The sequence below is a fragment of the Crocodylus siamensis genome, chromosome 7, assembly GCF_052110815.1.
Source record: "Crocodylus siamensis isolate JL-2025a chromosome 7, ASM5211081v1, whole genome shotgun sequence".
Taxonomy (NCBI): Eukaryota; Metazoa; Chordata; order Crocodylia; family Crocodylidae; genus Crocodylus; species Crocodylus siamensis.
In genome coordinates, this window is record NC_143401.1 from 39795506 (window position 1) to 39816460 (window position 20955).

Below are 20955 nucleotides of genomic sequence, written 5' to 3' on the forward strand. Positions count from 1 at the left end.
TGAGCGATGGGCAAAACTAATGATTTTTTGACAGTGATCTTCACATGTTTCTGTGAAGTAGTAAAATTGTGAAGCTGTCTCTCAGAAATAGCCTAATTTTTGTAATACTTAAATACTATTTTTGTATCACCTCTGTTCTACAGGTCACAACCTTCCAACTAATGTATTTAGCAGTTAATTCCAAATAAGCAATTAAAACAATACCACAGTCCCTTTAAAGGTACAGAACTTGCAAACAACTGCATTTACTAGTGTTTGTAGTTTTGTTTATTCTAGTGGGGAGGGTTGAGCAATCTCTTTGTACATCTCTTATTCTCTATAAAGCCCATTTCATCATACCAAGAATGCAGACCTGAAAACAAACACCACACACACACATGTGGATGCAGGTTTAGGACCTAGTTTATAAAAAATAGTTGCCTTTTCAGCATGTACTTGTCTTCAGTCAGTCTGTCAGTGAGACATTTTTTTCTGGCATACTTTTCCATTTTAATGTAATGGTATAGAATTAAATAATACAAGCAAAATATGGTCTGGGGAAAATGATTTAGAGCAATTTCTGTAAAAAAAATACACCCTGCCCCATACCTTTCTACATACAGAAATTCCTTTAAAATATAAGATTTTTCAGCTTGCACTGAATTGTATATTAGATGCTTTTCTCTCATTCTATGACCTTTCATTCTTTTTCTGTGTTGCAGAATTAACTGGAGAGCCTTCTTACACTTGTCTCTACAAAGACCTATTGTAAATGCAATGAACGTTTTCCTTCTGTGGTGTCTGAAATACGATTTGCAGGGAGGGGAGGTTGCTTTAATTCTGGTCATTAATGGCATTCTTGTAAGGATTTCAATATTTACACTAAAAATCCAAAGCTTTTAGATAATAACTTGCATGTGCCTGCATGTGAACTGGCCCTTTAAGAAGGTTGCTGCCTGGGGATACTAAAAGATATGGCAATCCAAGGCAAGGTCAACAGAGCGGGGGCAGGGGGCAGAATTTGAATTAGTTAGTTTTACTGCTGCAAATATGGTCACTTCGTACCCTCTCCCCGAAGGCTTCACTGAATTAGAAGTGTTTGCCATTGGCACGATCCTGCTGGTTGAAGGTAAGTTGCAGAAGGAAGTTCAGGTGAATTCCTGTAATTCCTGAAAGTGAAGCAAAAATGGATTTGAAAATATTGGAAAATATGTGTGAGGAGAAGCATTGGCAATGCAGCAATATAGACTTACTGATTGTGCAGCCATAGAAACAACAGTTGTTGTGATTATGAGAGGGTAAAGGTAGAGGTGAAGGTTGCCTGCAAATGAACTGCTCTGTTTATGTAACTGCATTACTAAGAGTTGGTAACAGCTATTTAGCCTTAAGTAGAAATTTAGAGATAATTTTCTGTTGTTGATATTTTCTTTTCTTTTACTGTTGTATTCTTTTTATTTTCTTTTGGGGAAAAGGGCTAGATTGATTCATAATTTCATATTAATATTTAGCAAATACATTTTGTTTCATGAAATGCACATTTTCCAATCCAAAACAACCATTGCAACACTTGCTCTCCAGACAAGCAATACTGCTCGCTCTGCTTCCAGTCTTCCCCACTTCAGCCTTCTGTTCTCTTTTGCACTCAATCATTTCCCCTTCCCAGCATAGGGTCACCTTCGGTCTCTAAGTGTAGGGAGTCGGTGTGCTATTTGTTTACCTGATTCTCATAATTTTGAAAATGTTGCAAAACAGATACTTTTTCTTCTGGCAAACAGTAGTCCCTGCTGTCTTAACAAAGAAGTCATTTCTGATCACCTCTAGATTTGTGTTCTTTTCTGCTTTTGCAGGGACCAGGTCCTAGAGTCATGCTCTGAGTCATGATACCAGGGATATGTAAAAATGAAAAATATTTGATAAAAAACTCTTTAGCTCAACTTTGAAGTCACAAAGATGTTTATTCAGATTTTTAGAGAAGATCCAAGTTAAATTGTATTTATTAAATAAAAATAAATTAATAAAAATTAAATAGATTTTATTTTATTAGCACCTGCTTGTCCATATTTGATACATGTATTTTTGTCTATCTCTTTTACTGCATTTTAAAACTTGAGTTCTCCTCCATTTTAAGAATCAAGCCACTGGTATTTCAAGACTGTTTAGACATGCATTGATGTAGTAGATTCTCCTAAAATGGAATTTGAATTGTTTGTAGGGTTTTTATTCTCAGTTTACATGCCACTTTAAATAGTTGCTTTACCATAGTAGACGCTGCAAAAGAGTTTAGTAGTAATGCTCTGGCTATTTAAAGGAGGCCAGTTCATTTAAGACATCCCTTTGGAATATAGCTGAAAGAAACACAAATACACACAGAAAACACATGCAGTCCCCAGAGGCAAGCATTTGGTGACTGAAGGCCAAATAAGCTACTACTGTAATTACATTAAATTACTTTAGAACCAGCCTAAACATTTGCTAGGTTTTTTTGTAATATATCCAAGGTCCAAATAAGTCTAATTAGGGAAAATGCACTCCAAGTTGTCTCTGTTCAACCTTTTATGTAATATTTTAGATTGAATGTTCTTGGTAATATAGCAAAATTAATTGAATGAGTAGTCCAATATTTTATTGTCTAACTGAACAGAAAAATGAGATGCCTTCAATCAAAAGTTAATAATTTTAAATAATAAAAAGTCTCATATTCACAAATTATTCTGGGTAGCCACGTCTCAAGTTAATGGAGAACAGCTGTGGAAAGATCTCACCAAGCTAAGTTAGTCAGCAAAAAAATGGCAGATAAACTTCACTGTCGACAAGTCCAAGGTAATGCACCTCAACTATATGTACATAATGCTGGTGTGACCACTGGGCCTCGAACATCCAGTCACGTGCGGCCTTAGTTCAAGTGGGCACTGGTATATGCCTCACAGACTCCAGTGAACTGTTGAGTAGGTGTTTACTCTTCAAGTGGCCTTCCCCAATCTCACCTGCCACGACTTTGAATGTTTCCCAGTAGTGGGGTGGCTACTTGGGTTCCCTCTGCTGCATGAGATCTGTCCGGCGGTCACCTGCGGGGCTCCGCCACCCCTACACCCTGACCTTAAGCCACCTTGATGGGTCACTGGGTCTTCCTGGCCACACTCCCACTCTTGTCCAGCTGCAGAGGTCCCTGCTGAGCTGTTCCTGACCGCCACTGCCAGGGTCAGCGTCCGGAGCCTCCTCTGGCTCTTCAGGCTGTCTTCCTTCCTCCCGAGGGACTCCCGAGAGGCACCCTGTGGCCGTGTCCTCCTCAGGACTGCTTCTTCTCCCCCTCTGTGTCCACTGGCAGCTGGCTTTATTCCTGCTGGCTGCTGATTGCCAGTGACATCACCGGCCAACTTCAGCTGTATAAAGACATGGCTGATGAGCCGCACGGTTTTCTTTCCCCATTCCAGCTGTGCTGCAGTTCCTGCTGTAGGTAAGTGGGTTTTTTGTTTTAACTTTATATTTATTTCCTCTTCTTTCTGTGCATTTTGTTCCCAGGGATCTCCCCTTTTAGTCCGGGGTCCTTCCCCCCACTCTATCCCGGAACAGCTGGGTTCTGAACTAGTTTTTATGACACAGAAAAGAGCCCTTGGAGTCACTGTAGATAGTTGTCTAAAAGCACCAGCTTAATATGCCGTGGCGATCAGAAAAACCAATGAAATGTTGGGCATTATGAGAGTGTGTAGATCTTCAAGCTACGTTAGAACATGTCTGACCTTCATCCTGCCCTCCCACTTGCCCACCATGCCTTGATGTTTTAGTTTCCTTGAGAAGGTTTTAGATGATCCCTTGGACAAAGGCCTCTGGGTAGGCCACTGGTTCTTCTGTAGGGCTCCACATCCCCTATACCCTGCCCCTTTCCTCTCAGGTCTGTGGTGAAAGATTCCTGCCAGTTCTACATTAAGGATCTAGTCTGGGGCTTCTATCTGGGCTCCTTTCATGTTCCTTACATCATCAATTAACCCCAACTCTTGTCTCAACTCTCACAAAATCACTATCTGGCTGTTAAGTCAACTGGTTATTCATAAACATAATGTTAGACACACTCACTTGAGGAGTCCCCAAATTAGTTCACTCCTCTTCTTTTGAGGAATCTGATAAATTAATTCCATAAGTCCACAAGTTAATTCACTTACTGGCTTCCCATTCACCTCTTCAGAATTTATATATTAATTTACTTCATGCTTCCTAATCATTCCTATAAATGTATTCATAATTCATAAATTAATTCCCTTCTTGCTTCTTGATCATTTCTGTAAATTCATTCACAGTTCCTAAATTAATTTCCTTCTCATTTTTTGATCATTTCTAGAAATTCATTCACAGTTGCTAAATTAAATTTCCCTGAAATATTTTATCTAATCCTGGCACTGCTGTGCCTTCACTGAGTGCCTCCAGGTATGGATCCTGTTCTGCCTGTCCCCAGAATCACCAGACCAGCCCTTTACTAATCTGGCTGGCTCTTCCTCTGTTGGGTCACTCAGTTCTTTACTTAAGGCTCATTCCAGCTTCTGTGGGATTCATTGGTTCAGCCATCTAGGTCCCACATCACCATGTGGGTTGTACAACTCTGTGCCTGAGCTGTAACCTCCACTCTCTGGGGGACACCAAACACTAATTCATCTTCTGGCTCTCTCTTCAATGGTCTGGCTGGTTCACTGAGCCAATGAGGATGGGTTTCCTCTGGGTCTGCCCCTTTTTCAGGTTGTCCCTAGACCCATTTCCTGGTACACCTGTAGCCACATGGTTCTCCTAGATGTGCTCATTTGAGTTATCCTCTGTCTGGGCCAGCTTCTTGCACTCATAGCAGGGGCTTGACTCCAACTCCTGCTATCATTAAGAATGAAATACAGAACATCACACCATTATACAAATCCATGGTATGCCTCAATCTGTGTGAAGTTTTGGTCCCTGCATCTCAAAAAGGATATAGTACAGTTACAAAAAGGTAGAGAAGGGCAACCAAAATAATCAAGGGCATGGAGCAGTTTCCATACCAGAAGAGACTAAAAAGGCTAGGACTCTCCAGTTTGGGAAGGAGAAGGGTGAGGGGGATATAAAATGATACAGTGTGTGGACCAAGTGAACAGGGACTGTTGTTCACCAGGTCACAGAATACTAAAACTAGGGAGCACCCAATGAAATTAGTACCTAAGAGATTTAAAACTATGAACAGAAACTACTTTTTTGCACAACTCATAGTTACCTAGTAGAATTCATTGCTGCAGAAGGTGGTGGAGGCAGATAGCATTACCAGGTTCAAAAAGGGGTTGGATAAATTCATGGATGATAGATCTGTTGATGGTTATTGGAACAGAATGGTTGGAAATGTTTCCTCTGGCATCTCTAAACCTATGATGTTAGATGCCAGCAAGGGTACTGAATAGGGGATAGATGACTCTAGAGATATCGGGTTCAATGCTCTCCACCTATAGCAGCCACTTGCCCACTGTCGGAGACAGGATATTTGGCTAGATAGACCATTGGTCTTACCCAGTATGGCACTTCACATGTTTTTACAAATGGAATTAATACTTTCTTTTAGGCAAAGGTATAACAGGGCAGCAAAAGTTCCCAGGGTAACAGTGACACATTGGGGAGTGCTGACTTCCAGCTGCCAGGACCACCAACATGATTGTGTAGCTTTCTGCCCTCTGTCTCCCTCCCTCTCCCACCTGACAAGTTGGCACCCAGAGCTGCTGTCTCAGTTATCCCACCTTAGTTATACTACTGATTTTTGTGCAGTTTGAATGAGTCATTTGCAGGCAGGATGGCCTAAGTTTGTCTTCAGTCACATCATTATTTGGACAAGAAAGAAGACTAACAGAGTTGCAAGCAGGGCATGCATCTACACAAGGTGCTTACTCATGAATTAGCTCCACAGTAAAGTGTCACTGTCTACACGACCAGTGCTATTAGGCAAGAGTAAACTAATTAACTCCACCATAAGATAATATTACCCACATAAGTACTATTCAATGGTGGAGTTATTTACTCCACCGCAACATGTGTCAATGGTGACCAGAGCCAGCTGGGGCATGACGGTGCTACGGTAAAGGGCTGCCTGCTGGCTAACCCCACATTGTAGCACCCTCATGCCCCAGCCAGCCCCTGCATAGCACACTGAGTCAGGGCAGAGCAGCCTCAGGCTCAATGTGCTACAGTCCTGTTAACACATGGAAATACTGTGCCCAGAAGCAGTAGACTCTGGTGCGAACTATGCCAGACTATTACACTAAATTAATTTCACATGTAGGTGCACCTAGGGTATACAGTTGGGGCTACCTGACATTCACATTGCAAGCACAGTCACTTTATAACTGCTCTGCAATTATTTCTGTTATTTAGATATGGTTGTCATTCAATAGCACTACTCTGTAGGTGGAATGTAAGCTAGTATGTGGGAATCTAAGGAAGGGACAAGAGGGAAAGTCTTCTCCTAATTGCTCTTCCCTCAATTCATGTGAAAAAGAGCTTCAAAAATACTGATTTTGGAGAAATGTAGGTCGTTTTTTGTCCTAGAGCATAGACTTTAGGGCAGTTTGTTACTCAGGTTCAACTGTGATTCATTATAGGAGAAGGACAGCTTACTATGCAAAGCTGCTCAGTATATGCAACTACACAAAACAATCAGTGCAAGTTTAGTATAGTAAGTAATTGGGAATAAGGATTTTTAAGCATTATTCCATTTTTTCTAGCATGTATTATCTGAAATAGCTTTGATGCATTAGGCATATGCTGCCAATAGGAAATAGAGTTATCACCATAGAAATAAGTTCAAGCTAATGTGAAAAGGCACATTAAAAAGTGCTTAGACCTTCTATTACACTCTTTTGTCTTGAAACATCTTCCCTCCCTAGCCCTTATTCACTTACCCTTACCTCCTGTCTCTGAGTGCAGAGGCTGTGTTCACTATATACTTACCCGAGTACTTTGCCTAAATACTGCACACCCCCAAATGACTGGGTTCTTCCTAATGCTTGCAATTTGGGAAATGTTGCAAACTAACCAACTCAGAAAATAGGTAACAAGACTAAGTTGATGTAATTCAGGCAATGGCTAGGTTAACCTTATGGAAAAGCTAAAGACAGACAAGACTGACTGAGAAGCAACTGAAGGACACTGCAGGTAGATAAAAGGCAAGTTATAGGGAAAAAAACTAATACTAAACTTGACCTCTTTCTCTACTAAAGAGAAGCCTGAAAACATGATAGTCTAAGAGCATGTCTACAACAAGACACTGACTACACAGTAGCTGACTAATATTGCGCAGTAGCATGTCACAGTGCTAACAGTGCTAATAAGCTACTGCACAATATTATTAAGCTACTGCACAGTAGCATCACTTAAAAGGCATTTGCCAGTGCTACTGCACTATGACTCCTGTTACTGTGCATTTATTTAGTATTTGGATTATACAAGTACTAAATAAATGCACAGTAACCACTGCACAGTAGCATGTCATGTAGACATGCCTACTGACTACCAATTGCTGTTTCTTTTGAAACTATACCTTTGACATCTTCATTGTCTTGGATCATGGATCCCTGAATGGAACTTGGGAAAGTTCTCCCTACAAAAAAAGAAAGAGTGGACTATAAAAGAATGAACAAAACCAGAGTGGTTCTGATTCATGAGAAAACTAAACCATAATGCCATCATGTCTATATCTAGGACCCTTGAAAATCCTTTTATTGCTTATGTCAATATAACAATAAGGATATTTTATGAGTGACAATCTGTATATTGTTGAATGTGAGAATAATTGTATACGTTTCCCATTCCAGTTGATTCTAGCCAAAATTATGTCTTTTTCAGCCTTGCTTGGGTTCTGTTTGAATGGCCTAACAATTGTGTCTTTCCGAAAAATCAAAGAACTCCAAACTCCTGGTAACCTCCCTATAGTCAGCGTTGCATTAGCCGATTGTGGGATCTGCATCAATGCATTCATTGCTTCTTTTTCCAGCTTTCTCAGGTATGTGACTTTTTTTTTAACAGATACTCAAGAAGACTGAATAAATGAAATTTTGAACCTAATAAATTATGCTCTACCATATACGTTATTTGTTACCGTATGTTTACATAAACTTATGGAACAGCCCCAGGAGGGAGGAACTTGCAGGTTTCTGGTGCCCCAGCCTGTTGCATGGCCCTGCTACTCCCTAATTAACAGGACTGTAGCACATTGAGCCAGGGGAGTCAGTTGTTACTGTATGTTTCCATAAACATTCATATGTAGGTTCACAAGGAATTTTAGAGAAATTTAAAGCAATTTATGCAAATCTGTTTACATGGAGTTTCAAACAAGCTGCTGTTTCCTTAACCTTCTTCATTATTGCAAGCTTCAGTAATTCAGTCAGGAAAAAAAACCCAATACTATGTATTTATGGGTGATCAATTACACAACAAACAATTGATCCAGGTTCCAAAATAAAGTCACATAAGACGTTTGTTAAGTAACTTCACATAGGCTATGGACAGAAATTACACATAAATTGGTTTAAGTGATCAGAACCTGGTTCAAACGTATAACAGAACATAAGTTCAGTGCACATAAAACAGTTTTAAAATGGACAAAACTGGTTTAAGATAAACCTGATTGAATGTAGTATCAGACTTAACTGATTTGGGTCAATCCAGTTTATGCAACTTCTGTCCCAGACCCCTTCCTGGTTTAAATTAACCCTGAGTCCTCTAGGATCCCAGCATGTTCTCTAGGCTGGACTGTGCTCTGCTTTCTACTCCAGAGAGCAGGGCTGGTCCCACCCCACCTCTCTCTAGCCCCAAGGGGTAGGGACATGGCGAGACACCAGCCAGCATGACCATGTTAAGGCAAAGGGGGCAGGGAGGATGTTAATTCTTCCCTCCTTCCCCTCCCCCCATGCCAGGTCAGCCTGTCTGCAGGTCAGTGGTGGAGGCTATTTGGCCTAGCAGACCCTGGCTCCAGGGCAGATGGGACAGAAGAAGGAATTTACCCCCTCCCTACCCCCTTCACCTTAACAGAGCCATGCCAGGATGGTGTCTGGCCACATCTCACCACTGGAATGGCAAGGGGATGGGTAATGGCCGCAGCCTCTGCCAGAGTGCTCAGGAGGGTCTTATTTCTTTCTCCCTTCCCTGTCCCACCACCAGGGACTGCAGCCATTCTGGCATGGCCTCTTTAAGGCTAAGGAGACAGGGAAGGGGTTAATTCCCCCCTCCCACCAGGGGACTGCAGCTGGGAGAGAGCAGCTCCCCCCTCCCCCAAGCGTGGTGGGAAAGGCAGCTCTTTGCAGTGCTGCCCAGCCCCAGAGGGGGACTCTTCCCCCTGCTTCTCTCTTCCACCTGCAGGGCAAAGGGGGGCTCTGTTTGGTGCTAGAGAGGGACTTCCCCCACCTATCCCCTGCCCCCCCACCACCACAAGGCAGGGAGGGGGGCTCTGTGCAGTGCTGCTCAGCTTGGCCAAGCCTAGGCATGGGGAGCACCTGGCACTGAGCCACAGCCCTTGGGTGTGGCCCCACCCACATAGCCCAAGATGGCCCCGCTCAGCCCTAGCTGAGGCAGATGCACAGTGTGGTTGGCAGGGCCACCCCCAGGGGCTGCAGTTCAGTGACAGCCACTCCCTGTGTCCAGGCTGGGCTGAGCTGGGCCAGGCAACACTGCACAGAGCCCCCTCCCAGCCCCACAGTGGGGGGGATGAAGGAGGGGGAAGAGTACCCTTCCAGCACCAGAGTGTTCCTCCCCATCCTGTGGCAGAGGGGGTCAGGAGCAGTGGGAAGAATCCCACTCTGGGACTGGGCAGTGCTGTGTACCTGGATTTCTCCTAGCTGTCAGGGAGCTGCTGTAGTGGGCAGAGCTCTCCCCTCGTCCTGCTCCCCCACCACAGGGGTCTGGCCATGCCCCCATCTGATCATGTTCCGTCTTCCCCCACCTTCCAAACCCTGTAGGCCAAGGTGGGGATTTAAACCCCTCCTCACTCTTACTCAAGCTTGCCAGGGCCTGGCCATGCTCCCCCCCTCCTGCTCCCTCAGCTTCTCGTGGAAGAGAAGGAAGGGCTGCTCTAGCACCCCCAGGCTTCTGACCTGAGCTACTACAGGCATGTGCCTGTATTTCTGGAATGAAAAGGGAATCTCTACCCACTTGCAAAATGTTTCAAATCTCTACAGGTGAGACTAACCTGCAAAGATTAAATCAATTCAGGCTCGGGCTTTTTGAATGTCTGTCCCTAGCCACAGGGAATATATTTTTAAAACCATGAATTATAACCAACAACTCAAATAAGAGAGCTAAATTCTTTGATAAGTACACTATAATTTGGTCATCTCATGATACAAACAACTGAACTTTGCAAATTAGCAAGTCAGAAACGAGACACAATAAAGCCCCAGTTCATAAAAGCATATAAACCTGTATTTAAATCCATTTAAATTACAGGCAGCCTTTCACCATATATCTACATTTAAATATATGCATATTTCCCTTGATACTAATGATGAAGCTTACATGCATTGAGCCAAAAAAAAAAAAACCAAGGAGAATGTAACGAGAAGAGGACTTTTTTATTTATTTCAAAAGTTGCAGTTTAGTGTCAATGTATATTACTTCATTTACTACTAGTATAAAAGTGATGGAAATCATGATGATAATGGATGGTAAGGTTTGTGAAGTAGGGACTGTCTTTTTCTTCTGGGGTTCTATAGCATCAAGCACAACAGGTCCCTGATTCATGACTGAAGCTCTTGGACACTCACAATATAATTCAGTGGTTAAAGAATCCAATATTTTCAAAAGCTGGCATCCCTTTTTGGTACCCACAAATTGTTAACACAAATAACAGGCTATAATTTGGGGTTTGCAGTTACTGTTACTTAGTGGCTTTTCTGAATGCTTGATTTGCAAGCTTAGGCTCACATTTTAAAATGAGGGTACCTTAAGTTAGCCCTTCTGTCTCTAATTTTGTATAGATCTGTTAACCACTTGCAACTCCCACTTATTTGAGTAAGAGCTGGAGTCAATGTAGCTTTGCAAACCAAGTCATTAGTACTGAAGTACTAGAATATGAATGTAGACCTATCTATGATACCCCAAGGGGATTCTTTGGTGTTATGAGTATACTTAAATGGCAATCACCAAATGATTTCGAACCTACCTGCCATTTTTCAAACACAAAAAAGGAGGGGGTTTGTTTTTTTAAGATTAAAAAATGAAAATCTAACCCTAAACCACTACCATTATAGTTTATCTAAAGACTTAACATCTTACTATTTCATGAGGTTCTCCTGCATTTATAGACAGACTTGTTTTTTTAGACTATATTTCCATGATTTGCGTGAACTCACTGAAGAGCTATTTTCTATTCTAAAACAGAAAGAAAAAATGTATCATATCAGACACCAGCTATTTAATGGTACTGTATTAACATTATTTATACTGAAAGTGTTTTATGGAAGTGTTATCCACAAGACAAACATACATTGTAATATTTTTTCCTAAAATCATGCTAAAAATATGTCTTTATTATATTTTGAAACCATTTGTTATTTGCTTGCAGGTACTGGCCTTATGGCACTGATGGCTGTCAAATTCATGGATTTCAAGGTTTCTTGACATCATTGGCCAGTATTAGCTCTTCTGCTGTTGTGGCATGGGACCGCTATCATCATTATTGTTCTAGTAGGTGTTATTATTTACTTAACTACCTCAGTTAATCTTTTGATTTTAAAAGGTAACTTGTTTACATGCAAAAAATCCTAATTAGTGACTATATTAGTTGCAAACATTCTACATTAAAGATTTTTTAAGTTGCAAACATTTCAAAGATGTATCTAATATATGGCATACACATGTATGATGTCAGGATCCGTACCACTACAGCAGGCTCCATGCAATGAATAGTGTAACCCTGAGACACCCTTTCCAGGCTGTCTCCACATACTGACTAGGGTTGCCAACCCTCCCAAATTGGCTGGGAGTCTATCAGAATCGGTATTGATCTCCCAGTGACTATTGAAAGCAATTCAGGAGATGGATATTGTGAACAGGTTGAACAGTACAATTAATGACATTTTGTCATGTTGGGGAAAAAAAATCTCTTGGAGTAGCTTCAGGCAGAGTTGACAACCCTAATACTGACTAATCATGTAGAACCATGCTCTAAAATCACTTGTGCCACTCAGTGCCCTGACAGGTATCAAATGACACATATAAAATGGATCTTTAGCCCAGCCTTGGAATATTCTGTACCAGCAAATTTGCTTGGCGGAGTGGAGTACCATTGATTTCAGTCAGATTTTTGCCTGAGGGCAGGAGATACAATAACTGGTCTACCTCAAAAATATGCAGAAGATAATATTGTTACTATATAGTACCAATAATTTATAGGGAAGAAACACCATCTATACTAAGTTTGCCCAAACTATTTTATTCTAGAATATCATTTTCAATTTCTTGTCATTCTTAATTTCCCTTTTTTTGCTGAAATTTAATATATTGGCTCATAGGGAGCAAATCATTTAAAAGGCTCAATAAGTTTTGCTGCAATATCTTCATATATTGACAGAAAAGAGAAAAGGTTTTCTGGTAACAATATTCTTTTTCAAGTTAGCTTCATACCTCAGCTGAAAAATCAAAGAAATGAAATATTTGGAAGAGAGCTACATCCTAGAGCAGGGGTCGGCAACCCTGTGCATGGAGACATTTTTCCTGGCACACTGGGAGGCATGCAAGAAAATTGTTTTTTGGGTTTTTTTAAGTTGCTGCTCTGGGCACTCACATGCAGCCACAAGTTCCAGCAGCACTACAGGCACCGTGATGGAGCCAGGAGAACACAGGCAGGGAGGCTGTCTGTGTCCTACTGCCCCTGCCCCTTGCTCCCAGGCTGCGCCCTCCAGCCCTGCGGTCCCTGGAGAGAGCTGCACATGGTACAGGTCTGGGGCAGGTACTGTTCAGGGTTGCTGCCCTGGAGGCTTCTAGAAGGTGGCAGAGCCCTGGGTCCAAGCAGGCAAACACCCTGTCCCACCCAGGTGGGGCAGCACTGGGGTGCCAAGTGCTGGGGCTGGGTAGTCGGGGCAGGACCTAGGCAGTGTGGAGGGAGGTGCCATAGGCAAGCCTGCCCAGTTGGGGCCTTAAGAAGGTGGGGGCTGTGTGGGAAGTGTGGGATGCCCCAGGGCTCTGTGGGCTCAAGCTGTGGTGGGCAGGCAGGTGAGGGGGACCAGCAGCACCTGTGGTGGGGCCTGGCCCAGCCCACGCTGCTCTGCAGGGATGGGCTGCAGCTGCCCTGCATGCAAGGGTATGCTGCCTAGTTGGGGCAGCACACTGGGTTTGGGGGGCTTCCCTCTCTGGGATTGGCCTCCCTGCACACTGGGCATAGTACATGCAGGGCAAAGCCATACCTGGTGCAAGGACCTGGCCACGGGAGCCCCTGGGCCCTGGGAACGGCTACCACAGCTGTCCCAGCCTGCCCAGGCTCTGGCCCTGCCTACCCACATCTCCCCTCAAGGAGGCAGAGCTGGCTTGGCACTGCACAGAGATGCTACACTGCAGGCTCCCCGCTGGCTTGACCTTGAGCACTGGCTGCAGTAGCTGTTCCCAGAGCCTGGGGGAACAGCCTGCAGCTGCAGCTCTCACTAGCACTGTACCCAGCATGCACAGAGGCCAAGCAGGCAGCCCTCTGAGCCCAGAGTCCTGCTCCAGCCAAGTAGCATCCCTTCATGGGCAGGCTGGCTGGGCCCCACCTCCAGTGCTCCTGGGCTCTGTCACTTTGGCCCAAGTCTGCAGAGCCTTGGGGCAGCCCCCACTCCCCGCCTGACCCCCACTCTTCTCCAGCTGCAGCCTTCCCAAGGGCCTGGCCAGACCAGCCTGCCTACGGTGACTCCCCTAGTGCCTGCTGGTCACTGCTCCTTGCTCTCTTCCCTCTCTCATCACAGCTGGCACTAGATCATGGGGATTGTGGGGCTGGTGCTAGGTCAGGCTGGGGATGGGAATTCAGCCCAGCTCCCCAATCATAAGGCTGGGGAGGGGAACTGAGTCATCAGACTCAGTTCCTTTCCCCAGCCCGATCACAGCACTTGGGAGGGGAACTGAACCTGGGCTCAGTTACCTTCCCCTGTGCTGCGATCGGCTTTTCACAGCCCAGCAGTGGGAGATGGGGAGAGCCAGGGCTGTGCTCCCAGCTGCTGCTGAGAGCGCAGCCCTGGTTCTCCTGTCTCCCACCACATTGCTGCTGGCTGCTTCAGAACTCGAAACATTTCAAAACTTTTGAAATGTTTCGACAAGCCTCTTTTTGTTTCAAGGCTGTTTCGAAGCCCTTTGTTTCAATTCTATTTTGTTGTTTCGAGCTTGAAATGAGTTGAAACAGTGTCACATCGAAACAGCTGGTGAAATTTCACACAGCCCTAGTATTTAGTGTAAAAAAATGAAACATTTATGATTATTAACTCTATTAAATATGCAGTGTATCCTGCCATGTACCCCCCCACCACCCCCGTTTTGTTTTTGTAGTGTGCTGGCATCGAATTCCTTTGGAAATAGGGATTTATAGGAGTGTCAAATTGTAGGGGTTTATTGAGGGGTACAGTGTTCATTTTAATAATCAAACTATCTGCCAATATTTCTTTGGCCGTGTTCATGCACATTTCCACTGAGTGAAATGAGTGGTCATTTCCACTGAATTACACTGTTTCTTAAGATCCCATTAGATTTGTGCATGCACTTGTGAACTGGAATTTCTGTTATAATATACAGACACACACACGGAATATAGCTCCCCAGGGGCTACTCCAGTTTGTGCTGGAAGCCAAACTACACTCCAACCAGCCTTACTGTTGGAGGGAAGGGGATATAAAGATAAGAAGCCAAAATTCACATACTGCACTGAGAAGCTCAAAGATCAGTTTATGCTTCCCAACTGAAAAGCTGGTATGAAAAACACTCATAAAATACAAACTATTTTTCCTGGTTTTCAGAGTTCCTTTGACTACCAAGCAATTGCAACAGCACATGGAAATTCCATAATCTAAACTATTTGTCTAGGTCCTACCGTTGATTCAAATGAACTCCTTAGCACATCTTCAGGTGGTTACTCAGTAGAATCTCTCTGCAGCTAGCGAAGCCAGGTTGCTGAGAGACTATGCTAAGTCAGTGTATCTTCCCTGTTTCCTGCCAATTCTTACTGGCCATCACTTTCCAATTAGGGATTGCAAGAACTCACAGACAGCAGAGATGACTAACACCTTCTGCTGTCCCAGAATTGCTCCCAGAAAACTTTTTTCATCAAAGTCCCTACATCCCTGACTTTGTTGGTGGGTTAATTCAGTCTTTCATTCCTGGTTTTAAGGCACAGTAGACTGTTTTCAGGGAAACTTCTTGAAATAAATATCTTTAAAAAAATACTGCTAGAAAACTGATGAGCCTCTAACTTATTATCCACGGCCTTCATGGTAGATGCTTAAGTATTTTCAAAGCTGTGGTGACATGTTACCTCTGTGATAAAGACAACCAGTGCTAAGTTACATGTGTGCTTGTATTGAACATACCAAATTTACCAAAATGCAAAATGACTCTGAACTTAAGACACCTTCCAATAATTCCATACCTCCCCACACCTTGCCCCCCGTGCCTATCTGCCCCTGCAGTTTCTACCACTCCCACATGTATGCTCTGGCCCAGCCTCCTAGCCCTGGTGAGAGCTGCTACTGCTGCACTGACTGTTACCTGGTCAGAACAAACACATGCTCCATGCCCTAGGCTACAGTAGGGCCAGAGCCATAATGGAGATGGAGTAAAAATAAGCAGCAAAGGTGGATGGGGAGGGTAAAAACGGGAAATGGAGGCTGTGGTGAGCAGACAGGGGGAGCAGGCAGCAGTTGTAACTCTGATCCCAGTCAGGGCCAGGACTGGAATCAGAGCTGCAGCAGCCACATGCCCCTCCCCCCCCCGCAAAAAAAAATCTTGTGCTCAAATCTAAGATGAAGGATTCTCACCCCCGAAATTAAATGACCTGGGAACCGCATCTTGAGCTTGAGTAAATACAGTATTTGTTATATTGACTCCGCCAGGAACAATAAGCAAAAAGGTTGCCTTTCATTCTGAAGTTTTTGTCAAGAATTCAATGTGGGGAAAAGAAAATTTTCTTTTCAGGCCCCAATAAGGTCATGGGATAGTTTGTAAGCTGTATACATAGCAGTGGCCTTTAGACACCATAATGGCAGCCTTCATAGTTGCCAAAAGTGCTGGACTGATTATAATTGTCTTTGGAAAGACATTTTCCTCTCTGCAACACAGAACTGATTCTTTTTTATGTGCATTTCAGAAGTCTTTTCTCCTCTATTCAATAACATTTTATATTAAAAGCTTGGGCAGCTTGGACCCTTAGGTACAAATACATTTCTTTATTTTGTTTGCATCGTTACTTACTGATAATGAAACAGCAGCAATGCTAGTACCAAACATTTCCAATGAAAAGCAAAACAGGAAATGAGTGGTTTTAAAAGCCTGTGCTCCAAGGCTATTTGAACAAAAAGTAGTAAGTAGGTTGTGCTTTTACCCTTTACGTGCTGATCAAGAGAAAAAGTAATTCACATCAGGATTAATCCCATTACCAGTACTCCAAGCCATATCTGTTCTCAGCCCATACATTCAATTCCAATTGACAGCATTATGAGTTGCAAATTAAAATACCATTTTTATGGTCTAGGAGGAATTTTGTATCTTAGGGTCTAATTCGCGGTCAGAATTTCAAGTTTGGTTCATCTGGAAAAATACATCTGGGGATAGTCTTCCAGGATTCCGTCATGTAATCTCTCATAATCCTCTTCCAAATAAGCCATTGTCTTTTTATTATTTATTATTACACTTTTTAACTTGATACTTGAGACTGGGATTTATTCTGCACCATTTATCATAAGATTCAGAGGGTTTATGATGAAAGGAGCAATAGAAACATGAGGAATTAATGTGATTATAAATTATTTGAGATGATACTTTTCAGCCACTTTTGGCACTAATGTGCAAGTAAAAAGGGCTCACCAAAGCCCTTGGAACAGAGCATTAACTGCCTCCATTGGAGCAAAATAATCAAGGGTTGGAAACCAGGAGTTAGCATTTCCCCTGTATAATACAAAGATAAAGAACATCCCCAATCAGAAAACATGATGAGTTTTGACCTAAGAAGGAAACTATTTGGTTGAAGAAATTGACCTCTGCAAGTTTAACATTTCCCCCTGCATTTAGATGGTAAAAGATAGATGGAATTAGTTATTTATTTTTAAAAGGTACGGTTACCTAATCATCTAGCACTGTTGGCTCTTTGAATGAAGGAAAGGATCATTCAAGAATATTCTAGGGCAGCAGCAAGATATGGGCAGGAGGCTGGAGTGTAGTCACTGGATTTGTGTGCCTACTCAGAAGCAAGTAGCTTCCCCACACATACACTGCTGGCTTAGGAAAGAGACAGAAATTTCCATACTTAATGGAAATTTACTATTTAGAAATCAGCAACTATGACAGTTTGAATCAACTGTATTAATAAATAAATTGATTCCCATGCATGAGGAAGGAGCAGTTTATTGGCACAAGTGTTGAAAATGTCCAATGCCCCCATTCCATATTTCCTTCTAGGTCAGAGGTGAGCAAAATACAGCCAGCGGCCCAAATCTGGCCAACGAGACCATTCTATCCAGCCTGTGGGACCCCTAAAAAATTTAGAAAATTCATATTTATCTGCCCTTGGTTCCAGTCACAAACGATAGGAAGCAAAGGCAGTAGGACCTAGGGGAAGCCTGGCAGGCTCCCACAACAGCAGGACCCTCCTGGTCCCGCCCCCCCCCAGCCCCAGCAGGGACTTCTGGCCTGGGACCATGTGGCTGCCCTGCACCAGAACCTCAGGTAAGGGGGAAAGGGGTGGAAGCGGGGGAAGGCAGGGGAGGACCCTAGGCAGGGAAGGAGCCCAAGGAAAAGCTGAGCATGGAGGGCTGGGAAAAGTGGCCCCACACCTGCCCTGTGCCAGGTGCCCTGCACTGCAGCCACTCACAGCCCACCTGGAGCTGCACGTGCCTACTCTGGACAGCCCCCTGCGGGCTGCCAGTGGCTGCAGCATGGGGCATCAGGCACAGGGTGGGCTGCTTTTCCCCCCCTGTGCTCAGCACCAGCTTGTAACCCAGCCCCACTGCCAGCCTGGGCCCTGCGCCAGCTCTAGGCTCACCTGTCGGAGCTGCACATGGTGACTGCAGCTGCAGCCTCCCTGCTTGCCACACTGGGCAGTGTTTGCCACCACAAGCTCTGGGCAGACAGCAACAGCCAACACTGCCCTGTATGGCAAGTCAGGGGGCTGCAGCTGCTGCTGCCACACGCAGCCCCAACAGGCAAACCCAGAGCCAGCACGGAGCCCAAGCTGGCAGCAGGGGTGGGTTACAAGCTGGTGCTGAGCATGGAGGGGGTGGGAAAAGTGGGCTCTTGCCTGCCCTGTGGCCAGTGCCCCATGGTGCCGCCACTTGCAGCCCACATGGGGCTGCCTCTGCCTGCTCCAGACAGCCCCGCCTGGGCTGCAAGTGCCTGTAGCAGGGAGTGCCGGCCATGGGGCAGGCAAGGGGATGCTTTTCCCTGTGCTCAGCACCAGCTTCTTCCCTGCTGGCAAGGTGCAAGAGCCAGCAGGAGCATGGGGCCCACACTGGTACCCTGGGGCCAGTGCCAGTGGGGCCCAGAGCAAGGTGGCAGGAGTACAGGGTCCCAGCCAGCAGATGCTCTATGCAGCTGGGCCAGCTCCTCCCTCTCCCTGCTGGTGCAGCCCAGGCCGGCTCCACAGACACCTGCCAGCCTGTGCCCCACTTTGGGCCCCACCGGTGCTGGCCCTGGGACACTGGTCCCAAGACATTGGGACATTGGTCCCAAGATGGTGGCCAAGGGGCAAGGCACCTGTCAAGGGGTGGGGATACCCATGCAGCCCTCAACAGCCAAAATAATTGCCTGCCACTGTTCTAGGTCCTGTTCTTCCAGAAGTAATTAGCTAGAGTTTACAGAAAAAAAAGGAGTGAGAGAAAAAAGAGGACAGAGGATTTTTATATTCCTTTTATAGAAAGAAAGGGAGAGGAAACATAGTAATAATTTGGAAAAAAAATATCCTGTATCAGCTAACTATGACTTTGGTTACAACAACAGTTGGGGATTACCACTGAAACAGCAGAAGTACAGCACACTCTTTATAGATTACAGTCTGTTGTAGCAGACAATTACAGGTTCTCATTTCAAGTTCTGCAACTACTTCAATTTACCTTGCACTTCAGCTCAAACAAGCTATATCCTCTAGTGTTAATGTTGTACTGATCCCTCTCTGGATTTAGTCAGTTACCATGAAGGGCTCAAAGCCTCCCAGGCCCTTTTCCTCAGGCTCAGGTAGCCCTTTCAGTTATTAGGAAGCTTCGAGACAGCTGGTTTCAAAAGAACTTTTCAATCTTTTGTCATGATTTCTCCTTCCTTGCTGCAGTTTCCGCTCCTCTTTACTTATCCCAAAACAAATGCTCTTCACAAATTCTTCCCAGTTACTCCCTCCAAACACACAGACTGCTATTAAAGTTCATAAACAAGCCTGTGTGCTAGTCACCTGTACCAACAGGCTCTCTAATTCCCTCCACCTGGAAAAACAGGCTACTCCCGGCAACTTGCCTTCCTGGACGATTTTTGCCTTGGCCATAACTTCTTCCTTACTTCTGTAAAGCTGGCCTGAGTTGTTATGGTGCAGAAACAGCATGCTTCATAAATCCAGATTGATTGTACATGGAAATGATGTAAAATTCTATTAAATTAAAAGATGCAATAGAATTAAAGCAAGCATGCTGGAAAACATACTAATATACATAGTTATTATTACCCATTTTATTGAACTTATGTAGCTTGAAGGTTAAAACACAGGTTTTGGTTTGTTTTTTCTAAAATACCAGAAGGGATTAGTTAAATACTTAACACTAGCAAAATTGTATCTGAAAACAAGTTCAAACATTTACAAGTTAAGCCACTTTTGTGTTAAGCTTGACAAAAAAAAATCTTAATGCAGAAGTAGATTTCATTTTTGCTGCCATAGCAGTAAAAATAATGGCTTAACAGAATTACCAGAATTTGCAAAACACAAAACAAATTTGACATATTGTACAATAAGCTTGTCCCAATTGACTTGAAAATAGTAGCTGTATTAAAAAAGTCACCAGAACCATTGTTTATAATAGAAATATAGTTGAGCCCTTTTATATATAGCAGCACTACCACACTTGTTTTAACATATATTTATATTCAAAGCAATTTTAAAAAGACAGATATGTAGGACTTCTCATTTTATAGCAACTTTGAGATGGAATTTTTAAAATAATAAATCTGCACAATTTTACTTATGGTTATACTGCTATATATCAGGAACAATCCTATTGTATTCAATTAAATTATTCTGGATTTATATTTTTTCAGTATAATAAAAACCAGTTGTGACCCTTTGAGGCCAACATGTACCATCTATGTATGAGTCATGCAAAACAGAGAATTAAATTAACTTAATTATTATAAAGCAGTTGTGTTTTAAAGTAAGTACTAAGTACTGTAATAAAACATATAGTATTTTAGTATATTTTACATTATATTTAAAATTTAAATTACAATGTGATGTACTTATATTGTACAGAGTGATTTTTCCTATAGTAAGTATACAACAATTGCACCAAACTTAGGTGTTTCAACTTCCTTGTTCTGTTTTTAATGTATTTTGGCCACTGATTCTCTCTCTCCAAAGCACACTTTTAAAAAAGAAAAAAACCCACCAACAATTAACATACATAAGACCATATAATATACATATATATGGCAGGGAGAGAGGGTAGATAAAAAAGGCAAACAACTCCCATGACTCATCTGACTCCATTACAGTCAATGGAGCAGCATAGCTCACAACATCTGTTAATTTGATATTTATTGTCTAAATATGGATTGTGATAAAATAGT

The 20955-nt window shown here is 43.3% G+C and overlaps 1 protein-coding gene across 1 annotated transcript in view; it reads left to right on the forward strand.

Annotated features, from left to right (window-relative positions):
* The first annotated feature begins 1029 nt into the window (after positions 1-1029).
* The window catches only part of RGR (retinal G protein coupled receptor), a 32030-nt gene continuing 12104 nt past the window's right edge, over positions 1030-20955 (forward strand). Inside the window, exons 1-3 of the mRNA XM_090057348.1 lie at positions 1030-1108; positions 7819-7975; positions 11531-11652. Of these exons, the coding sequence (XP_089913474.1) occupies positions 1030-1108; positions 7819-7975; positions 11531-11652 (358 nt within the window). The remainder of the gene's footprint in view (positions 1109-7818; positions 7976-11530; positions 11653-20955) is intronic.